The sequence below is a fragment of the Amyelois transitella genome, chromosome 26, assembly GCF_032362555.1.
Source record: "Amyelois transitella isolate CPQ chromosome 26, ilAmyTran1.1, whole genome shotgun sequence".
NCBI lineage: Eukaryota > Metazoa > Arthropoda > Insecta > Lepidoptera > Pyralidae > Amyelois > Amyelois transitella.
The window spans coordinates 2,809,801-2,835,750 of NC_083529.1; the positions used below are offsets into that span (position 1 = coordinate 2,809,801).

A 25,950-nucleotide genomic window follows, 5' to 3' on the forward strand; every position below is an offset into this window, starting at 1 on the left:
CTCTGTCTACCCCGCAAGGGATATAGACGTGACCATATGTATGTATGTATGACTATATCTAACAATATGGTCATGGAATTTAGACAGGACTCGTTTCATGTAATTACTCGTACATGATTTCTAATATCCTGGATCGTGGAGGTAGACCCCAGGTTGCTCCCTAGAGATGATGCAATCTGGACAAAGAGCCAGAAGAAGAAACGGGACCAAAAATACCCCAATGACAGTTCGCCGTGTGGATCCCGGCACCAATAGAAAAAATAATAATAGGACCACTCCATCTCTTTCCCATGGATGTCGTAAAAGTCGACTAAGGAATAGGCTTATATAATTGGGATTCCTCTTTTTGGCGATAGGCTAGCAACCTGTCACTATTTGAATCTCAACTTTATCATTAAGCCAAACGGCTGAACGTGGCCTTTTAGTCTTTTGATGACTTTTGGCTCTATCTACCCCGCAAGAGATATAGACGTGATTATATATTATGTTATTTTTTCTATATCATTTCGGTGGATGTCGCAAAAGGCATACAACAGAACGTTTCATTTCAGTCTTTTCATGACTGTTGGTTCTGTCTACCCTGCACGGGGTAAAAACGTGATAAAAACATACATATACTAGGTATGTCTGTTTAATGGCAGTTAAAAAGTAAATATTTCTGACTTCCATCACCTGACTTTGACCGTTCAGTTAACTTTTTTCAGGAAACTCGAACAATGATTAAAGATACTATTTAATGGACTTTAACGACAAAAGTGCAGGAGAATTGAACTTAGTTCTTAAGTACGTAAAAGTCTCCTCACAAGAGACGCTACTTCTTATAATCTTGACTCAGTCTTGAATCTTGTTGAACGTTAAAACTACTCTCCAGAATGTGAAAAATTCTTGTAACTTCCTTCTTACAAAATTACATAAATGATTGTTAAAAATTTTCACAAGTTTAATCGTTTTTTTTAATGATTCGGTTATTAGAGCCATGTCTTTCTTAGAACATATGTATATGTACATTCCCATCTGTAACATACATGCATACATATAATCACGTCTATATCCTTTGCGGGGTAGACAGAGCCAACAATCTTGAAAGACCGATAAGCCACGTTCAGCTGTTTGGTTTGATGAAAGAATTGAAATTTCCATCTGTAACCTAAGATTTTTCTTCACAATTCATACTCTTAATTAGCTAGCCTTCTCCTACATTTGGTACAGAAGTTGCAAAATTACGATGGGAACCCAGTCTGTTCGCCTTAGGAGCTGTTACTCCAAAAGTCCTTTTAGAAAAGTAATGCTACTAAATATTATCAATGTAACAGTTTTGATGTGTGACAAATCACACTTGTTACTTTTTTTCACGCAAAAACTGCCGAATGGATTTTCAGGTATAATTGATCGATATTACAGGCGGGAAAAATTAACGGTTAATAGCCAGTACTTTTAGCGTAACCTTTGCTTTGAATAGAATAATCAGTGTGAAACAATATACGACAAACATTTCCCTCTCAGACGAAATCTATAGTCAGGGATGAAAATATCTCTTGAATCCACTTATTTTACCGGCCGGATTTTTTTTTGCTCTTGATTTTTATTCATAGAACAAATAAATGTTCCAAATTTTTTACTAATGTACAAGGGGGTTGGTATTTAATGGTTTCGTTTTGGAATATCTATACATAATTTAGATTTTATTCGACAATTCTTGCATTAATTTCAAAAAGACTTTTTTCATTACTTGAGTAACAATATCATTTAAAAAATTTCGGTCAGTTTTTATTACCAGTTAAGCCAAGAGTTAAGCTGGATGTGATTAAGATTTAAATCTAACTGAAAGATAAATCCACCTTGCTTCAATTATTGTCTTTCACAATTTACGGGGAAGGAAGTCCTATGAGGCAAACAGAACCAATAGTCTGGCAAAGACTGAAAAGCATTTTTTAGCTGTATGGCTTAACGATAAAATCAAGATTCAAATAGTGACAGATTTCTAGCCCATTATCTAGCCCACCTTAAACTGACATTACTTAAACAGAAGAATCAAATTTTTATCAACCTTATACTAGTTTAAAATAGAAAATAATATTTATTTCGGGTCGAAAGTAAAGCACATGTCTCAACAGCTGCAATGACAACTGGTTTTTACGCAAAGCAACTGAGAAAAAGTGTATTGTCTATTCTATACAACATACCTCCATGTTACATGTTTAAGTGTGATTTTATCGATGAACGGGATTCCTCGCCACGCCCCTAGAAGTGGTATATGTTTCTTGTAGAAGTTTCGCCTTAATAAGGTCACGTCTCATATAGCCTTTTTGCTATACTATACTCTTTGTTCACTGATATTAGCGTTGATTGAGGGATCTTGAATATATTTCAGGAAATTCTAGACTCTTGAATAATTTTCGCCTCCGGTAATTTATGAATATGAAGGAGTTTTATAAAGCTTGCTATGATTAAAGGGGTTTGTATGGTTATTCAGAATATTTGTTTATTGTACCGTGTGGTTCCAGGCATTATTAGAAAAAAGAAGAATAGTCTATGCCGCAAGTTATATATACGTAATTATATGTATTAGGTATACATTATTAGAAGCTTTGAAACAATTTTTTTTATGATATTGTAGGTTGGTTTTAGATTTCCTTAAAAATTCTTAGGGAAAAATTAACAAATAATAAATACTAATTGACACTGTCAGATTTGGTTCCTAAGTATGATTTGGTTACTTTAAGTATCTTTTATCTTATATCTAAGAGCAAGCTTGGTAGGGTTAGTCTAGTTAATCAATCGACCCATATTATAAGTACCTATATCCAAACTCGGAGTACCTACCTATTTTTTTTTAATCATTCGCTCATTTCATGTTTTTATTTTTTCCTTATCTAAACTCACACTTAATATTGTGCAATAGGCATAGTATGTAACTTAACTGTAATACTTTTCTGAAGTTCCTGATTATTCATAGAATTTATAAATTATTTTAATTTTCTTCTCAACATTCTTCTTTCTCCTGGCGTTAATACTGGTTACTTTTCACCTCTCTGGAGAGGAGTACGGTGATGCTTCTTTTTAATATGATCCATCATTGGGTAAATCAGGTTTTAACACGAAGCTACTCCTTTGCAGGGTAAACCTAATCCATATTGGTAAGAGTCATCGGAATCAACGAGTTCCTGGCGTCATTTGGACTTCGTCCAATGATCTGTTTCGTATCAAAACTCGTTTAAAATGACAAATGATACTAGGTATGATGATAAGTGTTACAATTATAGCCGTATAGTTAACAGCATCCATAATTCACATAAATAAAACAACAAAATAAAATTATCTAATAAAAGATAAAACTATATAAATAAAGCTAAAAGCATACGCACGTTGGCAACTGTTAGTTTGACATTACTTTTTCTCTCTTGCCTGTAGAAGGACACAGAATAGATTTTATCCCAGCAAAAACTGAAGTTCCCGTGGGATTTGCGCAAAATCTGTAATCTTTTGTAGGTGGCGTTAAATTCATAGCATTTCGTAGGTGGCGTTTAATGCGATGCTTTTTGTAAGTGGCGCTAATTTTGGCGCTTTTTTGGCGCTAAATTCCCGTTGGCAAAGCGGCGGGTAAAGGTAAAACTAAGTATATATTCTTTTTTCTATTCCTGTCACTCCGGCTAAAAATAATTTCCATCATACATCGAGATGACAACAAGAGACAAGAGAGACTTACAGAATAAAGTATGTTATGTAAGGAACTTGGTCAAAAGTTTATTTCTGTAGTTAATAAGTTACAAAGTTGCTTTCCCCTGCTGTTCTTGTGTTGCGGCATTTCCATGTGAATACGCCGGTGGTGAACTATTATGATGACATTCTAAATACTTACATACATAATCATCATCATCTTCTTTATTCCTCACGGAATTTGACAACAATTTCAAAAAGACAGAATTGAAAACTAAAATCGCATTAAAATTTAGATAGTCATAGGCAGTAAACCGTCGCATAAAAAAAAAAGAAAAGTCACGAGTTCATTTCGCTGTCAGACCAACATGGAAGCTTATTATAAAGGTACATACACACATACAAATCATCACGTCCATATCTCTTGTGGGGTAGACAGAGCCAACCGTCTTGAAAATACTGAAAAACCGCGTTCAGCATATGTTATTGTGGCATAATGCACAATGATGAACTCAATATTTAAATAGAGACAGGTTGCTAGCTCAATTAAAGTCCCAAGTTAATAATAAACGCTTATGATCTTGGGTCTAATTTCTTTAGTCGCCTTTAATATTAAATTTATAAAGTTAATCAATATAAATCCTGTAGGCAGGAGTTATAGGTGCGGTAAATAGGAGACAATTTTCAAGGCGGTTTATTAATAAGTAGGTAGCCAATTATAATAGATTATGCTGAAGCGTTAGTCAGCACATTAAAATAAATACTATTTTAAGTACGTACATAGAACCACATTTGTTAAAGTGCTTTGAATAATAACTGAGATGGTTTTTATTGATTTAATGGCGAAATGACTTTACCTGAACGTTAATGTCTTTGTTCCCTTTTAATTGTAATTGAACATCTCATCTTTAACCCTTATAGACAGAGCCAACAGTCCAAAATCGAAGGCCACGTTCAGCTGAAAACAAACAAACAGATTTTCTTACCATAAATATTGGCTGTGATTAAAGGCAAAGATTCAGAAACCACATCAAACGGAATCCGCCAAACCATTTATATCGAACAAACGGGCGAAAGTAATACGCTCAAAACATCATTCGACTCGGCAAACATATCGCACGATTTGATAATGGGCCGCCTTTAGAAATTTCCGTCTCACTCCTTCCGAAAGATCTTGTGTTATGTTAATAAGCTGCATGAGAAAGACAGGTAGAACTGAATGTTATAATTTACCGTGTAACTTTATCTCGTTTTGTTCTCCTTGTTTTAATTTAAGGTACGTTATGAAAGCACTCTGAATTGTCTTATTTGTTCTGTAATTTTACGAATTGATGAATGTCCTTTGTAATAACAATGGGACTTCGCGGCTCAAAGATCCGGTTTCCTGTGAAGATGATATTTTCGGTTATAAAGAGATGAAAGCTTCCACTTTAAGCTCCACTTACAATTGAAATTACATGCAATAATACTTTTTCAATAATAAATTCTTTCAGAAATTTTTCGTTATTGTACCAACAGTGTAGTTTGTTACCGCTTGGTCTGCACTGGCGGCGCCTTGGAAGAGATAATAAACTTAGTTTTAAGTATAAACTTTATTCGACGTCATGCTGTGAAACCCAAAGAAGTGATTTTTTCCGAAATTTTTCATAATAATAATGAATAAAAAAAATGATTTTTTATTCATGTCTGTATGTGCGCTAATCACGGAAAGTTATTGACGCATTATGTTCTGACTGAAAAATAGTGGAGTAATATAATAAAACTCTCTAAAATTTATTGGTTCAGTATAAGGAAAATTATATTTAGATCCCGGAAATCCGAATCAAGCTTTGTAATAGCTGTTTTTTGTAGTACATATTTCTTTATATAAGGTAAAGGTCTGTCCATACATTTATTATACTTACTTCGTATCTGAAACATTGCTTGAAATTGATAATTTTATTGCTTTTATATATACTGAGAATTTTGATATTATTTGATTCATAATTTACGCCTTAGTAATTTATTAAAAAATAATCCCGTTCATTGCAATTCAAATAGGAATTTTGGGATAGCCCCTTTAAGTGCTCTCCACAGGGAAGTGTCGGCTTTTGTTTTCATCAGTCATCTAGTCATAAACGCAAGCGTTATATATACATACATATACTAGAGTACATATATATACTAGAGTACACCAGCGAATTTGCCCGCGTAAAACAAAAAATCGTGTTACAAGGGCGGCGTCATTTAGTAAATATGTATAATTTGTCTTTATGTACATTGATAGATATTGCTTGATTGATGCCGTGTTGTTCCCGGCACCAATACAAAAAAGAATAGGACCATTCCATCTCTTTCCCATGGATGTCGTAAAGGCGACTAAGGGATAGGCTTATAAAATTGCGATCCTTTTTTTAGGCGATGGGCTAGCAAACTGTCACTATTTGGATCTCAATTCCATCATTAAGCCGAGCAGCTGAACGTGGCCATTCAGTCTTTTCGGGACTCTGTCTATACCGTAAGGGATATAGACGTGACTATATGTATGTATGTGTTTGATTGATTGCAAGCCAGATGGCGCTGTATTCGCAACATTACATATGGAACGACCCTTAGACGTTTTGCCCTTTGACGTGTTGTCGCCAAGGACCTTTCATGTTTCTTTGATATTCGCATTTCACTCGACGAAAACATGATATGTTGAGGAAAGATGACGATGTTGTTATGAATATGCGTCTGTCTTTCTATGGCGTCTTTTTATCAAATAGTTACTAGCTATTGTCAGTGATTTCTTCTGCCATAAAATAAAAAATGCTGACACAAATTGTTCTCTCCTTAGAGGGATGGGGGATAAATTTTTGTACACAAGTTTGACCAAGTGAAGCAGATTTTAGGATACCGCATTCAAAAAGCAGCACTAGTTTATGCCTGATGCGAGTACAAATATACAGACAGGTTTTAGCTTCTCTTGGTCAATACAGATATCAATTTTTTGGTAATGTCTTTCAAGTGTGCCGTGTGGTTCTAGGCACTTATAGAAAATAGAATAGAACCACTCCATCTCTTCTCCATGGATGTCGTTAAAGTCGAATAAGGGATAGGCTTATATGCTTTGAATTCTTATTTTAGGCGATGGGCTACCCTGTTACTATTTGAATCTTAATAGGCTATTACACTCTTTTTTGAAAACTGTTTTAAATCAATCCTGAGACTGTGTTATACCTATAGAATTTTTATTAAAATTTTTTGAAGCCGAAAAGTGCTCTAAAAACGATTTATTATTTATGATTTTGTATTTTCGCGCGAAAACGCCATCCGCCATGCTGTTTTGACTCGTGACGTCATACTTTTAGTAAACAATACGGCTCTACGTAAGACTAAAGTAAAAAGATTTTTGTAATAATGAATTACAATACATATTGTTGGTGTCTTGTTCCTGAATGCAAGAATACAAGTATAAAAACACCAGAAAAATTGTGGATTCCACTGCCAAGTGATATTAAAATGAGAAACCATCAACGTATTAATCCTCGGTAGATTTATATTGTCTGCTTTCACAAAACCGTCTTCCATGATTCTATTAAATTATTAAAGAGTAAAAACCCAAAAACGTGATAGAAATTTTAAAATTTCAAAATAAACAGAGCCTGACATCATCAATATGTTTTCGATTCGATATTTGTTTACTAAAAGTATGACGTCACGTCAGTACCCAACATGGCGGATAGCGTTTTCGACTTTTGAAGAACAGATTAAAAAAGAGGATTTTTTAAATTGAATTATAAAATCCATATTGCAGTTTTATGAATAATGATCGATGTTTTTCTTTTATTTTTTACAAAATCTATAAGATACGTGCATTTTTATATTTTTTTTTACATGGTGTAAAATAGCCTATTCTATCAATAAGTCAAACAGCTGAACGTGGCCTTTAATTTTTTTAAAAGACTGTTGGCCTTGTCTACCCCGCAAGGGATATTGACGTGATTATATGTATGTATGTCCTTCAAGTACAGAAATCGTTCAGTTACAATTTTGTTAAATGCATGGGTTCCCGTATAAGGTGGCGGAGGTCAGACGGTAGTCGCTTCGTGTACAACCTGACTTACATACTCCAGAATCGTGGTTCAAGGCGGACTTAAGGCTACTGTACAGAGAGGTGAGGACACAACTTGATCTAATACCATGAGAATTTTGATACCTATATCTATACTAATATTATAAAGCTGAAGAGTTTGTTTGTTTGAACGCGCTAATCTCAGGAACAACTTGTTCGAATTGAAAAAAATATTTTTGTGCGAATACAACATTTATCGAGGAAGGCTTTAGGCTATATAACATCACACTGCAACTATAAGGAGCGAAGAAATATTAGAAAATGTAAAAAAACGGGGAAATCTTTCTCCGTTCTTTTTTTATTCATTTATCCAGAGGGCTTCAATGATTCCCAAAATAACTATTCCATGCGGACGAATTCGCGGGCACAGCTAGTAATTTATAATTATACGGCACGGCTGTTAGTGGTTGAAGAGTTCTAAAATTTTCATCAAATCTTTATATGTACTTAATCTAATAAAAAATAAGCTGCTATACTAACTGGCATACATACGATATCCAATACGAACTCATTTTTACTGAACTCTATTTCAAAAAGTATGAAAAATCATAGCGTTTTACGGCGGAACGATAAAAAAAAATGAATTGTTTACCGACCGTAAATTCAAATAGAATACCAGGATAGCATAAACATGGAGAAAATCAAAAAGTATTTCCCTTTACGAGCAGTTTGCTTTCACAAGTTTTATCCTTACAGTTAACGTGGGCATAAAAACAGAAACACATGTTTATAATTTTACGAGATGAGACGTCGCTGGTACCATTTATATTTTTCTTTGCTGCCATCATGAAAGTTTGTACTAAGTGAGTGTCCTCCTGTACCTCAGCTATCCCTCAGTCGTCTTTTACGACTTCCACGGGAAGATGCATTGTCCTATTCAACAGTGCCGGGAACCATACGGCACGTAAGTTTTCATTGTCAACATTTCGATCATGATGGTCACTACATGACTGATCTAAAACCATCTAATCACGGTTTATGTTAGTGGTCTGATAAACGGACCTCAGGGTCCATTTTAGAAAGGATAAAATACCAGCGTTTGTCTTGTTTGGTTGTATCTATATAAACTTCCGTGCCGTGTGGTTCCCGGCACCAATAGAAAAGAGAATAGGACTACTTCATTTCTTTCCCATATGTCGTAAAAAGCGACTAAGGGATATTCTTATAAACTAGGGATTCTTCTTTTAGGCGATGGGCTCGCAACTTGTCTCTTTATATGAATCTTAATTCTATCAGCTGATCTGGCCTATCAGTATTTACGATACTGTTGGCTCTGTCTACCCCGCAAGGGATAAAGAGGTGATTATATGTATATAAACTTTCGCTGCCTCTCTCATTAAGTTCAAACCCTTACGATAGGCGGCTGACATTTCGGCCAAGGATGCCCCTAAAATATTTATTTTCAGCGATCATGCGACGGTTACCGTGTTACAAAAACAGCAGTGGTTTTATGTCTTCCCTGCGTGATGTTAGCCTAGAATTATTCACTTTCATGTTAGTATTTAAAAAAAATCTAAAAAAAAAAGAACTTTACCCATTTTGTTGCTCTTGTTGGTAAACTTAAAAAATCTAATTAACGAGAGATTATACCTACATACTTTTTAAATTTCATCAAAATTAAACCAAGACGGTTCCAAAGTTGTGATAACTAACATACATACAAAAAATGTTATTTAGCCCCAATTTGATTGGTAGATGCGTTTGGACATTTTTAAAAAATATCTAACTTAGACTCGTTTTCAGTTTTCGTTTTCTCTCCCTCTTTTAAACCAACCTACTGATATCAACCGCACGACAAGCAGGACTTTTGAAAATAACATTACATCAAAATCGGTCTAATATTCTGTTAGGAGTATTTACTATTAGAAAGATGTATAAACACGGGTCAAATTTATCTGTCCATATAATTTCTTTATTTTTTATTATTTTGAAGTTAAACGTTACGTAATTTATTTAACACTAGAATGTAATATGTAGGTATGTTGTAAAATCTAGTAAAATGAAATAAATTGGAATAATCTAGCTCAGTGCAGTTGAAACGCCAAGTTAAAACTGCATTTTAAAATAAATAACTGAGTCATGAGTGACAAATTGAATTTTAAATTGCTACAACGAGATTATTACAAAATTGTAGCGCAGAAAATTTATGATCCTATTACATGAGATTTTATGCGAAAAAATTATGTTCTTTTTAAAATCTATGATCCATTTATTGGAAGGAACTTAGTTTTTCTTATTGATTTTTGAAAGTGAACAACGATTTCTTTTTTGTGTAGATATTAACATTCTTCATATCATTTAAGAACAGACCCTGTAACACAATCCCAACCTTATAAATGCGGAAGTAAGTTTATATACAAAAATATTTATAAATCTAGCACTTAGACTAAAAAACATTAAAATAAAAAGTAAATTCATTTTTAAAAATTCAATAAGCGAAGGAAAATTTACAAAATAAACAATCAGGTCAGGGTTTTCACAAAAAGATCTCCATTTAATTGCTAAAAGAAATCTGACGACGAACAAATTACCATATCTACGGTGAACAAGCTAATCAATATTCTAAATTAAATTCAATTTACATTTAAAAGTGCCCCGTGAACCACTTAGTAGGAACGTGGACGAAGATTTTATTCGAAAATAATTTAAAAAAGGAACACTGGAATGTATTTAATTGGTTAAGTTTGTTTAACCTATTTTTTTTCTATGAAATGAAAACTGTGTTCAATTTTTAAATATTCCTATTGGTTTATTAAAATTTTCATCGGAGAAAAATCTTCGAAGCGTAATGGTGCGTATATAGCGTTAGTATTTGTGGCAAGTAATTGGGTTGTGTTTTCATTAAGTTTTAATAAAGATAACCGCAGGTTTAACCCATAGTAGGATCTCTTCCATCTGATACCTTGGGTATATCCTATTTAGAAAATAAATAAATTCCCATCTAGGCAATAAACTGTTATCAAATTCTTATCACGCACCTCCTAATAGTTAGCGCCATCACTCTGCGCTATTATTGTCTTAATTACATATTCTGCACGTGTTTGTATGACAATGTTAGTGATAATGCTGGTGATTGAATTAATTAATAAGTCTGTTGTAATTAAATGTAGCTAGCGGTCGGGAAACTGGATATGTAATTACGTCACGGGCTAGGTTCTCCTGCAAAGGTTCTGGAGGTCAGACGGGAGTCGCTATGTTTAAAAACCTGACTTCGTCTGTCCAGGATCATGGTAAGCGTATTTATTTCCAACTAATATTTTAAATGCGCATACATACATACATATGGTCACGTCTATATTCCTTGCGGGGTAGACAGAGCCAACAGTCTCGAATAGACTGAATGGCCACGTTCAGCTATTTGGCTTAATGATAGAATTGAGATTCAAATAGTGACAGGTTAATTGCGAAAGTGAGTTTATTTGTTTGTTTGTAACCTCTTCACGGGTTATTTTCTGAATTAAGCTTCTTGAAATATCACGTACTAGCTGTGCCCGCGACTTCGTCTGCATAGAATAATTATTTTGGGCATCATTGAAGCTCTCAAGGATGAATAATTTTCCCCGTTTTTTTCACATATTCCATTATTTCTTTGGTCCTTATAGTTGCAGCCTGCTGTTATATAGCTTAAATCCTTCCTCGATAAATGGTCTATTCAACGCAATTTTTTTTCAATTCGAACTATTAGTATAGATATATAATAAAGAGTCTGGAGACATAGTGTATGTTTCATCCCGGTGAAATCTCTATTTCCCATGAGATATGCGAAAAACCTGTATTCTTTTATAGGTGGCATTAAATTAAAAATAAAACACATCGACGAAAAGTATCTTAGGACAGTATTAATCTTAAAGAGAACGATTTAAACTGTCACGGCTAATATGGTATATATTTAAAAACATAGTAGCCAAAGTCGACCTTATTACTAAAAGTGATCTCTTCCAGGTAACCTGTAAATTGTGTATGAAACTTCAGCCAGAGAAAAGATTATCAGAAGTAGCGGGCTTATTTATTCCCTGCTAAACCACACAAGAACAGCTACCTTCCTAAAACTACCGCATATTTTCTTATATTACTACCCGCTGACGTTTCTGTTCACATGCAGACAAAACTTCAGAACAGATTTCTCAGAAATACGTCAAACAGTTTTAGATATAATGAACTAAGCGTCAGCTAAGATAGTATTCCTAGAAATTGCTGTGAATGCAAACCTCGAAGTTGGCTTCCGCATTAATTCCCAAGTATTGCTAGTTTCGGGGTGGTCAGAGCCAACAGTCTTGAAAATTACTAAAAGGCCGGGCTCTGTCTACCCTGCCAGGGCTATAGACGTCATTATATGTAAGTATGTATATGTATGTATGTTTAGCCTTTTTGACATGACTTTTCTACAATCGATGAAAAAGCTGATTAAGGTATATCGTGACCGGAAAGCTGGATGGAAATTATCTGGCCCAGTGAATCAGTATTGCCATTTGACATGACATCCAGCCTCCTGGGCACACTCTAGCACATATTGCGGCCTCTGTGGCGCAGCGGTAGTGCGCTCGTCTGTGACACCGGAGGTCCCATGTTCGAACCCCGGCCAGGGCATGATGAGAAAAGAAGTTTTTCTGATTGGCCTGGGTCTTGGATGTTTATCTATATAAGTATTTATTATAAAATAAAGTATCGTTGAGTTAGTATCTCGTAACACAAGTTTCGAACTTACTTTGAGGCTTCGAACTCAATCTATATAATTTATCCCGTATTTATTGCGTTCTTTGCTACTAGACCAGCATAAAAAATATGAGAATGTTCACGAGTTAACAAAGAAAGAATGTTTACGAAATTAATTCTACTTATCACACAGAGACTGCAACACTCATCTTTTTCCAGCCGGGGGTTAATCGGAATAGATGTCCGTTTCCACAACCATTCCTGTCACGTCAGATTCTTATCACGCACACACTAATGGCCGAGGTGATTAGCTCATATCTCATTACTGTAGGAAATTATATTAAATGGAGAATCGTCAATCCTACTTTCTTATAATTATACCATTTATAAACTGGCGTACAGTATGTTTGGTAATAATTCGTTTCGAACTAAGATTAAGTAAATAAGTCACTAAGGGATAGGCTTATTTAAATTTGTAATTCTTCTTTTAGGCGACAGCCTACCAACCTGTCACTATATGAATCACAATTCTATCATTAAGCCAAACAGCTGAACGTGGCCTATCAATCTTTCAAGACTGCTGGCTCTGTCTACCCTGCAAGGTATATAGATGTGATCATATGAATGAATAAGAGACAAGCGGACGTTTTCATTGAGAAGGCGTCTAATTACTGTATAAATCGCAATTTAGATTAGCAAATCAGAGTGTTGGCACATTCAACAAGTTTCCCCTTTGTACTCTGCACATAGTTCGGCACTGTTGTACCTCATTCAAAACTATTCCTCAAACTATTCCTGTGATTCTTGCCGGTACCTTGTTTTGTACAGCTCAGTTTTACATATAAACATACATATGTAATTATATGTACGTTTATATGTAAAACTGTCTGTATCGCTTGCGGGTAGAAAGAGTTAATAGTCTTGCAACGACTGATAGAATACGTTCAGCTCTTTTGCCTAGTGATATTGTTGAAAGTTTGTGTTTTCTTTAGTTATCATGTTAAAACTGACTAAAAGATGGCTTAAGCTTTATATTCGTATTTTAAGAAAGAAAATATTAACCTTAAATCAAGTAAATGATGAATAGACTAATCAAAAAAGTAAAACTTTTAGAAAACATAAAATTTTCTAAATTTTTTAGTCAATGAAAAGTTCTTGTACTTTTATTTTTTCTCAGCGTAAGTTGGCTCAAAATTACGCTTATTTAAAATAGAAAGTTGTAAAGAAACATCTTAAGACTCTCATCTTTTTATCCAGAAATACTGAGAAAGCCTTTGATTTAAGTAGGTCAAAGGCAATCTTAATTAATTAAGACCTACATTTGAGTTAATTCATGTTTACTTGATAAGCCTTAGCATTTAACTAGTTGTCGCCGGGAGATATACTCACGTGGGAAAATTACTGACTTAGATGAGCCAACGAATTTTAGTCATCAATATTTAAAAGGTAATTATGAATGTGGATGAAGCGAAGGAAGTATGCAGAGATCTTGGCAAGTGGAAAGATGTAGTCTCTGTCTAACCCTCCGGGAATGAGGCGTGATTTTATGTATGTATGTAATTGCGAACAGAGTTAATGACTGACTGACAGAAGACGCCAGCCCAAACCGCAGGGCCTATAAATTTGAAAATTAGTATGTAATTTATGGTGGTCTAGGGGTGCATTAAGAGAGAATTTCCCGAGATTCCCGCGAGACCATTTTTTTTTATTAAAGTCGAGCGAAACTGCGGGCGAACACTAGTTGTTCTTTATAAGCCTTAGCTCATCTGGAGTCAACCTCAAGTTTACGTTAATTCGTAAAATGAAATCTATACTAATATTATAAAGCTGAAGAGTTTGTTTGTTTGATCGCGCTTATCTCAGGAACTGCTGGTTCGAATTGAAAAATTCTTTTTGTGTTGAATAGACCATTTATCGAGGAAGGCTTTAGGCTATATCTATACTAATATTATAAAGCTGAAGAGTTTGTTTGTTTGTTTGAACGCGCTAATCTCAGAATCTACTGGTTCGAATTGAAAAATTATTTTTTGCATTAAATAGACCATTTATCAAGGAAGGCTTTAAGCTATATAGCACGCTGCAACTATTAAGAGCGAAGACATACTGGAAATGTGAAAAAGAAACGGGGGAAATTATTCATCCTTGAGGGCTTCAATGATGCCCAAAATAACTATTTCACGCGGACGAAGTCGCGGGCACAGCTATTACAAAATAAGTACAGTAAAGCTACAGTTAAAAATATAAAAAAAAACTTTTATTAATTGTGGGCTTATTCAGAATGGTGGAAAACAAACGCGGCGTGATAATACTCATATTTTAAACTCGAAATAACGTGTAATTCCGCGATATATCAACGGCACAGCGTTCGCAGGGTTTAAAAATATGAAGTTTTTCCCGCTGGAGAAAGCGTATTTTTCATTTCGTGGACAATAGCTGTCATTAATATATTTTACTATGCAAAAAAATGAAACGAATGATCTGGTAATTTAAGAATGAAGTACTTACCTAGTACTTGAACATACATATGTATATAATCACAGCTTTATTCCTTACGTGGTAGACAGACTCAACTGTCCATGAAAAAGACTAAAAGGCCACGTTCAGCTCTATAAATGTTTACACGTTTTTATAAACATCTTAGACTAAAGCCAACGCAAAAACAATAATTTTACAATAATAGTATCGGCCATAACACTTTGTGACTTAAACACACACCAACTAAAATTATCTCACTAATAAAGTTAAATTTCCCGGAGAAATAGTTAAATTTCCCGTGGCAAGTGGAAAGAGGTGGTCTCTGCCTACCCCTCCAGGACAGAGGCGTGAGTTATAAAACCTTTACCTATAAAATATAATCACCTCTAGGGCAAATGCTTAACGAGAAGATCTTCATTCACTTACGAGAGAAAAAGCAATTAACGTCGTGATTTTATGTATGTATGTTCCCGGAGAAATTAACATTATAATACAACATAGCAAAAGTGAGAAGTCTTATCAAGGCAAAAGGATTTCCAGTGCAGTGGGATCAAAAGGCCGGCAAGTAAGCAAAGTGCACTAGAGATGTCTATAAGCACATACACTGTCGTAGAGCCCAGCCGAGAAATGTTGAAGCATATATAGGACTAGCTTTTGTCTGCAGCTTCGCCCGTCTGAGTTTAGCGCCATCTAGAAAAAGCGATTTTTAGGCGATGGGCTAGCAACCTGTCACTATTCGAATCTCAATTCTATCATTAAGCCAAATAGCTGAATGTGGCCATTTAGTCTTTTCAAGATTGTTGGCTCTGTCTACCCCGCAAGGAATATAGACGTGACCATATGTATGTATGTAGAATAAAAAGCGACGAATTTAACGCCGTCTATAAGAAAGCGGCGAAATTAGACCACCTTAAGAAGCAACGAATTAAACGCCACCTAAAAAAATCGACGAATTTACCGCAATCTATAAAATAATGCAGATCTCACAAGCACTACAGTTTTTACCGGGATTAAAGGTACTTAATGTTTTTCTCCAGACTCTTGATATATAATCAACACGTGATATTTAAATAAAATTAATTCAGTAGACAACAAACAGAGATAACAAACAAAGAAAAATAAATAACTCTCACTTACTTTCATATTTATAATAAATATTAGTTAGGATTACCTTCTTTTAGGGCAGATAATTAAAGGATTTAATTATAAATAATGTAAACATACATTGTTACGCAGGGACTGTTGAATGTTGAAAGATGTAGTATTCGGGAAAGAGGTATTATAATATATATTAAGTATATATGTAGTGCCATATGGTTCCCAGCACTTTGGTATGGAACCACTCCATATTTCCCACGGATGACATAAGAGACGGCTAAGGCTAACAAACTTGGGATTATTTTTGTAGGGGATGGGTAAGCAACCAGTCACTAGGTATTTGAATTTAAATTCCATCATTAAGAAATACATACAACTGAATATGACCTTTTAGTCTTGTCAAAACTGTTGATGCAGTCTACCCCGTATGGGATAAAGATGTGATGTGTATGGGTTTTATAAATTTGAAAAAAGGGATTTCAATCATTTTGCGTTGTCAACAAAGATATAAATATTAAATCTGAGATTAATCACTTTATTCTGGCGGAGTCGGCGGCATATTAGAGTGCTTATAAACAAACCAATTGAAAATCTAAGAGCATCTCGATTGAACCCCAATGAGAAGCGGGGTAAGTACAAAATAAACATAATTGTGATTCTGAACATGCTGAAAATTGAACTGTCAGTGGCAGCGGTTGGCGTCCGACCAACTAGCCGGTGGACAGCGGAACTATTCTTATATCTCTCGCCATCTCACGAAATTGATTTATTCTGTGTATTTTGAATTGCGAATGAGTTTTCTAAGTGATACAATAAATAATTTGAAAAACTTAGATTTTATGTTTAGTCCATTTTTACATTGGGAAATTCGTTTTTAAATGCGATTTTGTCTGGTAATACGAGTATGTTCATCTGAAAAACTAGTTTACATGGCTAATGCACGTTACTATTATAATTTTGTAAAATAATAATGACTGATAACTTTGAAAGTTATAACAAAGCTCTATGTAACATTAACTTTCAGCCATTAACAAAATGGCGACTCGTTGATTTTAACAGGCTTTTGATTAATATACCTGTTAACGATTCCGGCCCCTGATAACAAATTAGTGAGGACGCAGAAGAGTCCTGTAAACACTTACAGGAGACGATTTTTAAAGAGAGTGAGAGAAAATATAATTAAATTGAAGAATAATTTGAGCTCTTGAAAAAAATACACATTTTAGATAAAGATGTTAACAATTAAAATACAATTACACTGATGATGCAAATAACGAGAGCAATATAATAAGCATAAGTCCGCATATTGTGTTATACATTTGTATTGTGTACAATCAATTTTAAATAAATAAAAAATTAAGTGATATTTTATTGTTGATTTGAATTTAGCCACATTCTAAGAATAATTCATTCTGTGCTTTATATATTTCTGCTCGTGATTCTAAAGTTTGGACACGATAATTATACCAGTTTAAATCATAATTAAAAACCGATTAGTATGCTTGAGTTTTCGAAATAATTACTATTCTGTTACAAGGGGGTATTGTTATGATGTTGTTATTGTTTGTTTTTAGATTGTAGTACGCAGCGATGGAAATAAGTACGTCCAATTAATTTTTAATAAATTAAGAGTGTAATAAATTGCAGAGAAAAAAGATGAACGGAGGACACTCCACTTAACGCCACCGACAAGAGTTAGCTCTTAAAAAGAAGTTTATGGCCGTTTAAAAAGAAGGAAATATTATCAATTATGGGAAATTCTGTCTTTGATCAATCAGATATATTGATAGGAGTGTGATAAAAAACCAAATAGGAGTATCAATTTGCAAAGCAAATTAATAATGTGATGTGTGTTAGCGCCTTTGTCTTGTATCGCCTTCTTATAAACAACACTAGCTAATGTATACTCTAGGTTTATATTCTGTCACTCTATAAAATAAGTCACGCTATTAAGTCGCATAAGAAGATTATACAACCACTAATGAGGTTGGTAAAATAAAATACAGCTTTTATCACTAATGGGAGATAGACATTAGGGCCTGTAAGAATAGATGTAACGAATTTTATGGAAGTATAATTTTTGTCATCAATATATCTTTGTAGGACGTCATCAAATTAATTATGGGGTATTCAGGAAGATGAAACCTTGAAATATCGAACAAAAAGCAAGGTTAATAAATTTTATTTGGTAAAACGTCAATAAGTTATTAATTCTTCTTTTAGGATTTGACTAGCAACCTGTTTCTTTTGAATCTCAATTTTTCATTCACTAACATATGGCTTTTAGTGTTTAGAAGAGAAAAACTAATAAATACCTTCTAAGATATGTGCCATTACGAAAGACAAATAGAGATCTAAACAAAAATTAAATTAACGTAACAAGCCGCGGCTAAAGGTTAGTATAACAAAAGTAGTGAATTTGTAAATCTGATTTGTACTTGGGTCTCGCAAAACTTTTTCTCATATAAGTTTGTTATTCCGTCTTTATAAAGGCGTCTAATACGACCTCTGCTTTAACCCCTTTTAAGGTCAAGGGATGAGGGATGTAGACTTAGAAAATAAAGTTGTTAATAAAACATTATTTTTTTCATGACCTCTATACCGTTGTAAATAAGGATGAAAATAGCTTGTGTGATGTCTTCATATGTTTGGATGTACCCTAGGGGTATTAGAAAAGTCCGCTGGGTAGGAATCTGCGGAAAATTGGCCGCGGAAAAGTTGGAATTTCCACGCGAGAGACGCATACGAATAGCGCTCCCAATATGGAAGTGCACTGTAGTGCTAACAGCCAAGTACTTTTGAAATTATTTATTTATTAAACTATTTTCGTCTTACTTGTTTAGATCAGTACATACTCACGTGTAAAGAGAGACGCCTAAGGTGCGCTTTTAACGCTGAATTGGGTTTGAGAAACCTTCGCAATCCGTGCACCACCTTAGGCCTCATCTTGCTTACCGGCCCGCAGATTGAGGTCAAGCGTACTTAAATCTATTACAAAAGGAACCTAACCCTTAATGGATTATAGTTTACGCATCCTAAATATTCTTTCCTCACGATGTTTTCAGCATCAGTTAGAAATCAAAATGTACATCAGGTGCACTTACTTCCTGAAGGTAATATCTGCTAGTCATTGGATTAAATTGAGATGGAACACAGAAGATGTTTAAGAAAAAATAAGTTTAACAATAAGGGGTAAGATGATATTGCGACGCAGAAAGTATGTTTAATTGACATCCATAATATCGTGTATTTCATTTTAAGTACTTAATTATATTTGAAATCCTTACGGTGAGTGTAAAAGATATTACGCTAAGCGTAATTCGATAAATAAAGTCATTGAACCGAAAAACATGTCTCAAAGCATGATTATATTTATAAGTCTGTCTCGTTTCCTTCACATTTAACTGTTCTCATGCTTAGATATAAAAATTTCCCTGACTACAAACGATTCAAATCAAAAGTACGGTATTGGTCGTGCGACGTTTTCTGTTCGTCGAGCGCTCACAAGCAAAAAGTCTACTTTTTATTACTGTATGCTACTGAGATCACGGAAAACGGAAATATATTTTGACATAAGTTAAAAATGTGATCAACATAAAATCGATACAAGAAGACCAGGGTAAATTCTGCAAACGTGGAATTTCTTCCTTCTGGCGTTAGTTTTGGTTACATCCTAACAATAAGAGATGAGCCGGGACCGTGATTCTTACTTACCTAATCAGGCTGCCGTTTTTTTAATTTCCGTTGATCCTCCGATGTAAATGGATCCCGTCTGGATGTGTAACAATGATCATCGTGAGCAAACCTGATCAGAGCATCTTCAGACAACTGGTTTCTTGACGGTTTCAAAGATTGCGGAGGCCAGACAGCGGTCTCTTTGTGTAAAAACATTACTTATTCTAACCTGGATCTTGATCAATGGGCGCACACCCAAGGAGAGGAGTATCTCTCCAGATGTGAGATGAATCAGGATGGAGAAAAATAACTATTTACTTTAACTGCTCGCTCACCTCCATAATTTTTTTTCAACTTATTTTCACCCTGATGACAAAATTTTGACATCGTCCAGCGATGTAAAAATTTTGGATATCCCTATTCTTATTAAACCCTCGTAGCATCTCGCTTTTCATTATGACGTGAAGAGGGATAGCGATAGGTTTTCGCGCGATAAAAGCGGCACCGCGCGTGCCACGCTACGGGAGCAGGAATCACCCTCATCTTCCTCTTACTATGATCTAAGGCCCGCGGAAATATGATTGCGATTTTTTCGTTCATTTGCAGGAACCCGTTCCGACTGAACGCGTGCAGTTTCATTTAAATTTGCGTTTTGGTCTCGTAACTTAAAAAGTTAAAGTGAGGTTTGATTTTGCAACCTATTGTGACTTGTTTTGAATATTTTTAAAGTTTACCTCTATGTCATCCTCAAAGAGTAGGTATACTTACTTTTAAAGCATTAAATCACGTCTCTTTCTCGGACGGGTAGGTAAAGATTACCATCACTCCACATGCTACGAACTTTGTATAGTTATTTCGCGTCATGCAAGTTTGTCGGTAAAGGGTACTCTTGAACTTGACCTTCCCAAAGTTCGAAAGCATACGGTTATTATTACGCTAAATAAAATACGGTTTATTACACAAAGTTCAAAAATAACATTTAATTAAGGCCAAATATTGATAAAATGAGTACCGTATACAAATTAGTAACTTAAGCATTTTGCGTAAATTTAATTAATATAATTATTGAGATAACGATTCTATGAAAAACATGTGCTTTTTCGATATATCTTTATTAAAATATCTGATATAATCTTCATGAAGTCAAAATATCATTAATTTGGACAAAATTGGAAATTATTTAGTATACCTATGTCATTGTTATTTCAATGGTTGGAGTTATAAACTTAAAATAATCAACTGCAATTCTATAAATACATTTTGATATCTACTTAAAATTAAATCAGTCCTCAGGAAATTTTATAACTACCTATTTATTTTCTTTCATTTCTAATAAAAGAAGTCTATTTACAAACAAATAGTGAGAAAGATATATTTTTCATAGATATGAATAACTTTCTATAAAAATGTTAGCCGTTCGTGGAAAAGCTGATGCGTGATGAGCTGACTTATGGGTAAGTCAGAATCCAGGATCCAGAATCATGGACAAAGGCGCACCCCGGGCTCTCTCTAGCCGGGTGAGGTTGTGATCGAGATATCAAAGGGAAGAAGATGTTATACACTTCTTAATTGCATTTCAACTACAAAGACATATTCTGCTTAATTTCAGTCTAATTGCTCCTTGGCTACAGTTGGCATAACGCTCATAGGATAATTGGCCTTTGTCCCAGCACGGTGGAATAATGTGGTTGCATAGTTACAAACAGAATGTTTAGGTTAGTTTTATTTTAGAATATTTTGATAACATATTCATATTATTAATATATTCAATTATATATATTCAATTATACATAACAAACCTTATCACAAAAATTTGATGTTAAAAAAAGGCGACCTTTTTGTATTTTTGCAATTTCTTCTAGGCTACCTTTCACAAATGCGTAAGAGTAAAATGTAGTGTTGTATGTACATGATTTTTTATTAATTTAGGACCAGGGATATTTGTAAATGTCATACTGGGCTATGTAATCTAAGTCCACTGTATCAAATTTAGTTGAGACGCAGGGCCCATACCTGAAAAATGAAGATGAGTTTTTTTGAAAAAAATATGTTAATCTTTACGATGTATTTTATGAAAACGGCTAAGAGCACTGTACACCCGTTATAGCGTTTAAAATAATATTAATAAAAAAAAACGTGCATAAAATCTTGGGCACGAAGTTCCGAAGCTGTGGTTTCAGGTAGGTATATCAAACACACTTATCCAATATCGGAAGATCTGCCTTTTGGTGGCAGGCAAAAAAATAATCAGGAATAGACGCAAAGACATAAAGGAAGAAAAATGGTATGCCATGTGGTGTCCGGCACTTAAGAATAGAACCATCTTCTTCCCATGGATATCTTAAGAGTCTACTAAGGGAATTACACATACATCTAGTGCAGCTTAATCCAAATTGGTTTAGGTTTCCTTGCAAAGGTTGTACGTGGAGGGCAAACGTACGTAACTTCGTATAAAATATGACTTACCCAAACCAGAATCACGATCATAACATGCACCGCGGGCTTCTATCCAGAAAAGTGAGAAAATAACTGGAATTATCGTCATAAGAAAAAAGAAGAGAGATAAAAAAGTAATGTAGTTACAGGAATAGAAAAAGGTATGTTGAGATGGTTCGGTCATGTGGAGAGGATGAATGAAAACAGGTTGACTAAGCAGATATACAAGGAGAGTGTGGAGGGAAAGGTCGGAGTGGGAAGACCTAGACGAACGTATCTTGATCAAATTAAGGACGTCCTGGTAAAGGGTCAAGTCAAAAGTACCCGAAACCGCCGAGCTTGCATGAAGAGAGTTATGAATGTGGATGAAGCGAAGGAAGTATGCAGAGATCGTGGCAAGTGGAAAGAGGTAGTCTCTGCCTACCCCTCCGGGTAAGAGGCGTGATTTTATGTATGTATGTATAAAAAGTGATACCTATATCCTTACCACATAATAGTCATATTCAAGTTATACTGATTAATACAGTTGAAATAACATTCATTTATGTAAGTCCTGTTGTCCGAAGCGCAAATAGGAACGTATACTCTTTCACACGTGCACGTCATGTTTTCTATCTTCGGCAAGTCGTCGATAAGAGGCTCCATGTGGCAATCAGTTTCGGAAATTAGAAGGAATGACACTGGAACAAATATCTTCATCAATTAATTGATCGAAAACTATTTATTTAGGAACTGACTTGTGTTAGTGATAAATTCGGTACTAGATACAGCTGAAATTTGGCTTCTAAAAGAGAATTTTCCAAAATAAGACAGAAAATGTCTTTTTTTCCGCTTCAAATATTTGAGTGTCGTTGGTCGCGAAGCTAAGATTTTCGACTAAAAGGCATAATCGTTTTAAGGTTCAAAGCCCATTGTGGTCATTTACCGTATAAAACGGATAAACCATTTGTTTCGTATTGGTCACGTTTATCTGCCATTGATAATAATTTAAGGTCTTTCAAGGCCCGCACCAAGTTGTTATCAAACTGAAACGTAGGCCTGCATTCAAACTGCTCTGCTGCCGCGCTGCAGTGTGACGACTTTGGAAAGTTTCTTGTATTACAATTTGGTGCCCTGCGTTTGGTGTGCTGGGGATAAGACCGAGTTACTACCTACATTACTTGATTACTAACTCCTATGATAAGGAAAATCATTATGGGGAAATCTATAAAACGCGACAAAGAAGACGCGTTTTTTCGCGCGTTAAACTATCACTATATTGCTTTTTATTATGACATAAAACGTTATAAAAACGGCGTCGCGCGGGTCAGGCTAGACCCGCTGATAACTAAATGTGGAACTCCTCAAGTCTTTTCTTAAGTAATCATTGACTTACTTATGCAAATTATGATTGTTCCAACGAAAATATGCAATGAAAAACGAGAAATCATCTTTACAACTGTAAAATTTACGAGAAATAAAAAATCTGCGCTAAAGTCATTAGTCATTTGAATTTTTAATTTCGTATTGATTTTATTACTAGCAATTAAACTTGAACTAATTTCGAGGTAGAGGTTTTGATTAACCACACACTAAAAAGAGGTTATGTTAGTTCATAGTTGCCTTTTCTAAACGTGATCTTAAATGTGATGTCAGCAAACCTGCTAACATCACATTTAAGATCACGTTTAGAAAACCGCGAAGGCGACAACCTACATTATGGGAACTAATAATAACTTGAGATTATTAAGTATGTTAGCCATTTAAGATTCAAAAAGAAGAACGTGTTACAATCGGACCCTGGGTCCCTTTACAAAGATGTGAGGACATAATCATAACTGTTTACCAGGAGTATAATCTTCTTCTATTTTCTTCTTCCTCTTATGATTACATCCTTACTTCTCTACAGAGGAGAGGAGCTCGCATTTTGACCACGATAGTCAGATATATCAGAGGACTGATTATATCAGTAAGTACGTCAGCGAAGCAGATATTTGAATTGAGGCATATAGTAGTAATAGCTAAAGTTATAAGATTTTTCACCCAGTTCAGGCATTACTATATTTAGCACTTATTATTGACTTAATTTGTGTTAATTGTTATATTATGTTTATTGAATAAAGATATTATTATAAAAAAGGAGTGCACTAAGAGAGGACTTCCGAAATAACCGCGGAAACGATTAAGAAATAAAAATAATTACTTAAAAAGAAGAACAACATCAAATTTCATTCAACGGAAGAACTATCCAGTAATAACTTCATGTAGTGGTGGCTATTTTCTCAATAAACTCATCGCTGAGCCGTGAGCAACGAGTATTAGATTATGGAAGTATATTGAAAGTGTGGGTCTATTACTAGACCAACGGTGATGGTGCCAGGCGCACTCGGTGGCCCAAAAGTGAGCTTAAAGCATGGAATATTTCTTTTATATACATACATACATATGATCATGTCTATATCCTTTGCGAGGTAGAGAGAGCCAACAGTCTTGAAAAGATTTTTACGCCTCATTCAGCTGTTTGACTTAGTGAAAGGATTGAGATTCAAATAGTGACACTTTGTTAGCCCAACGTCTAAATTAAGAATCTTAAGTTTATATATCCTATCCCTTAGTCGCTTTTAACGACATTCATGGGAACGAAATGGTGAGGTCCTATTCTCGTCGTTTTTATATCGTAAAGCAAATAACTCTAAAAAGAATACCTAATTGCATATATACATAAAAGCAAGCCTCTTTCCCGGGGGTTAAGGCAGAGACTACACATGCCACGATACATAAATTGAATACATATATGATTCAATTTATGTATGTTTTTCGGCACGATACATATCCTGAATACATATACTGGTTTCACCCGGCGCAGAGAATATTTTTTTTTTCATTTGCCGCATTCATCGATGTTTCTATGAAAAATCGTCGGTAAAGGGTACGTTTGACCTGACCTCCTACCGGAACGTCCTCGATTTGATCAGAATCAAATACCTACTAACTACTTTGTGTTATGCACAAGTACGGAAATCTATTGCAAAATAAGGTCTATTTGTTCATACGATAAGGTACAATTGACGATTAGTTTTATCAAGAGATTTTAATCCGATCAAATCTTTTCTACCACATTTCTATCTTGCCCTAAGTACATTCAACAGCATTTCTACCTATACTAATCTACTTTAAATAAGACGATTTGGTTAATACTAGCATCTATCGATATAGACTTACAAGACGTTTTGAATTTTCTTTTACTAACATGTGCCATGTGGTTCCCGGAACCAATACAAAAAAGAATAGGACCACTCCATCTCTTTCCCATGGATGTCGTTAAAGGCGAGTAAGGAATAGGCTTACAAACTTGGGATTCTTTTTTAGGCGATGGGCTAGCAACCTGTCACTATTTGAATCTCAATTCTATCATTAAGCCAAATAGCTGAACGTGGCCATTCAGCCTTTTCAAACCTATTGGCTCTGTCTACCCCGCAAGGGATATAGACGTGACTTTTACTAACATAAATCGCTGCCGCTTATGACTGGGCCCACCAAGTAATCTGAGACCTTTGCGTGCGTTCACCGATTGCATCTATCTCACGTGCAATTTATTATCCTTCGGGACGGCAACAAACTTATATAACGTCGCTTTATATATAACTATACCTAGTTAAGAACTATCCAAACTATTTGCAAGAGAATTGCAAACAAAATAAATGTCTCCCGCATGCGAAGATAGAAGAGTAGATACACATACATACATAATCATATCTGTATGACAGAGCCGACATTTCCGAAAAGGCTGAAATGCTCAATGATAGGATTGAGATTGGAATACGGGCAAGTTGCTAGTCCATCGCCTCAAAGAAGAATTAAAGTATCTTGACTTTTGATTG

General features: G+C 34.8%; 1 protein-coding gene across 1 annotated transcript in view; it reads right to left on the reverse strand.

Moving 5' to 3' along the window:
• Nucleotides 1-21,579: 21,579 nt before the first annotated feature.
• Nucleotides 21,580-25,950, reverse strand: part of LOC132903422 (uncharacterized) — a 37,459-nt gene continuing 33,088 nt past the window's right edge. The window contains exons 2-3 of the mRNA XM_060951723.1: nt 22,578-22,770; nt 21,580-21,667 (exon numbers count right to left, since the gene is read on the reverse strand). Coding sequence (XP_060807706.1) covers nt 21,580-21,667; nt 22,578-22,770 — 281 coding nt within the window. The remainder of the gene's footprint in view (nt 21,668-22,577; nt 22,771-25,950) is intronic.